We start from the raw sequence: 2460 nt of genomic DNA, 5'->3' as shown, positions 1-2460 counted from the left end.
ATTGAATGATTGCAATGCAAGAGGAGCTGAATCAGTTCACAAGGAACAATGTGTGGGAGCTTGTGTCCAGAAAACCTGATCTACAAGTGATTGGTACAAAGCGGGTTTTCTGTAACAAAATGGATGATTCAGGTGAAATCATAAAGAAGAAGGCAAGGGTAGTTGCAAAAGGCTACTTTCAAGAAGAAGGAATCGACTATGATGAGACATATGCTCCTGTAGCCAGATTAGAAGCAATCAAAATACTTCTAGCTATTGCATCCACTATGAAATTCAAGTTGTATCAAATGGATGTGAAGAGCGCCTTTCTTAATGGATACATCAAGGAAGAGGTATATGTTGAACAACCACCTGGATTTGAAGCCTTTGAATCTCCTAATCATGTTTACAAACTGAAGAAAGCCCTATATTGATAAAGTAAGTGCCAAGGTCATGGTATGAAAAGTTAAGTGAATTTCTTATAAAGAAAGGATACTCAAGAGGAAAAGTTGATTCCACCCTTTTCATAAAAAGCTGAAATAGGGATAAACTGTATGTGCATATTTATGTTGATGACATTATTTTTGGTTCTACTAACCCTATGTTGTGTAAAGAATTTTCAAAAGTCATGCAGGAAGAATTTGAAATGTCCATGATGGGAGAATTGACATACTTCCTTGGTCTACAAGGGAAGCAAACCAAAGACGGTATATTCATTCACCAACCCAAATACTGCAATGATCTACTGAAAAAATTCAAGATGTTGGACTGCAAAGATGTTGCTATCCTAATGGCAATGAATTGCTACTTGGATCTAGATGAGGCTGGAAAAAATGTTGATCATAGAATGTATCGAGGTATGATTGGATCACTACTTTATCTTATTGCTAGTAGGCCTGACATCATGCATAATGTTTGTCTTTGTGCTAGATTTCAATTTGCTCCTAAAGAATCAAATCTTACAGTTGTTAAAAGAATTTTAAAGTACCTCAAAGGTACTAAAAATCTTGGACTATGGTATCCAAATGGCACAAATCTTTTTCTAAATGGTTACAGTGATTTTGATTTTTAAGGTTGCAAACTAGACAGAAAAAGCACTAGTGGCACATGTCACTTACTTGGATCATCACTGATCTCTTGGCATTCAAAGAAACAAGCATGTGTGGCTTTATCTACCACAAAAGCTGAGTACATAGCGCCTGGAAGCTGTTGTGCACAGTCTATTTGGATAAAGAGTCAATTAGAAGACTGTGGCATTAAGATAGAAAACATTCCTTTGAAATGTGACAGTACTAGTGCTATAAACTTAACTAAGAATCCTATTTTACACTCGAAAACTAAGCATATTGAAATAAGACATCATTTCATCTGAGATCATATAAAAAAGGGTGAAATCAAAATTGAGTATGTTGATACTCTACATCAATGGCCTGATATTATTACAAAACCTCTGAACAAAGAAAGATTCTTTACTATTCGAAATGAACTGGGAATTCTAAATGATAGTAGTGTAAAATGATTAATTCGACTATGCTCTGTTTGAAGTCAACTATGCTTAATTTGTCATGCATCTTTACATATTGACTTTTGATTTAATATGATTTAATTCTTGCTTAACCATTATGCTTGATCTAGAAAAGGTTGTTGAAAGGTTTTGTAGGAAGGACATTGCTTTGGACATCTACACTTGGATTTCAACATTTACAAAAGCAATGCATTCGACTGATGATTTAAAGCATCCGATTGCGTCTAAATGGGTTAACAATTCCATTTCTGGAATTTGATTTTATCCTTACTATTTGCTTAAATCATGATTAATCTACTATTATCTCTATTTTTTATCTATTTTAATATATGAATTGAGATAATATTGTGAGATTGTTGATGTTTGTATCATTGCATATATATGTGGTTTGATATTCTGACTATGATACAAATATGTGCATATAAATCTGTGATATTCTATATTATGCACTTAAATTGATTTTGAAACTCATGCATAATGACAGGGGGAGTATCACTGTTTTACACATTGTTTCATCATACACCTACATTTCAGGGGGAGTTTATACTGGGCTTTGTGATGAACTTGTGATTTTGAGAGCATCATTGTGTTTTTCAAATCTGCATAAATATCTGAAGCATTCTTTTTTTGTTAATGCACAAAGGGGGAGAGATTTATATGAGTGGTATCAGATTTATATGAGTGTATGAGAGCAATTTTATATTCTTTTTCAAAGGGGGAGAATATATGTCTCATACTATATTTGCTTGATATTTTTGCTGAATATACAGAGTAATTGAACTGATTGAATTGTTTTTGATATATGCTATTACTCTGTCATGTGCTGAATTGTACAAACATGATTGAGTTATTAATCATGGTTGTGCATCATAAAAAAAGGGGGACATTGTTGAGATTGTTGACAACACAAACTCTATATCAAACTAGTTTTTGATGATGACAGCACAATGCTTAAT

At 33.3% G+C, this 2460-nt stretch overlaps 1 protein-coding gene across 1 annotated transcript; it reads left to right on the top strand.

The window, feature by feature from the left end:
- Positions 1 to 634: 634 nt before the first annotated feature.
- Positions 635 to 1051, top strand: LOC106778537 (uncharacterized mitochondrial protein AtMg00810-like). The gene has a single exon (XM_014666505.1). The coding sequence runs from the start codon at positions 635 to 637 to the stop codon at positions 1049 to 1051; it is 417 nt and encodes a 138-aa protein (XP_014521991.1).
- Positions 1052 to 2460: the final 1409 nt, after the last annotated feature.

This window comes from Vigna radiata, unplaced genomic scaffold (genome assembly GCF_000741045.1).
Source record: "Vigna radiata var. radiata cultivar VC1973A unplaced genomic scaffold, Vradiata_ver6 scaffold_23, whole genome shotgun sequence".
Classification (NCBI taxonomy): Eukaryota; Viridiplantae; Streptophyta; class Magnoliopsida; order Fabales; family Fabaceae; genus Vigna; species Vigna radiata.
This window is presented reverse-complemented; position numbering and strand designations above follow the sequence as displayed.

What these genes read in the sequence shown, in the direction of transcription:
- LOC106778537 (XM_014666505.1), top strand. Translation starts at nt 635, where the DNA reads ATGGGAGAATTGACATACTTCCTTGGTCTACAAGGGAAGCAAACCAAA.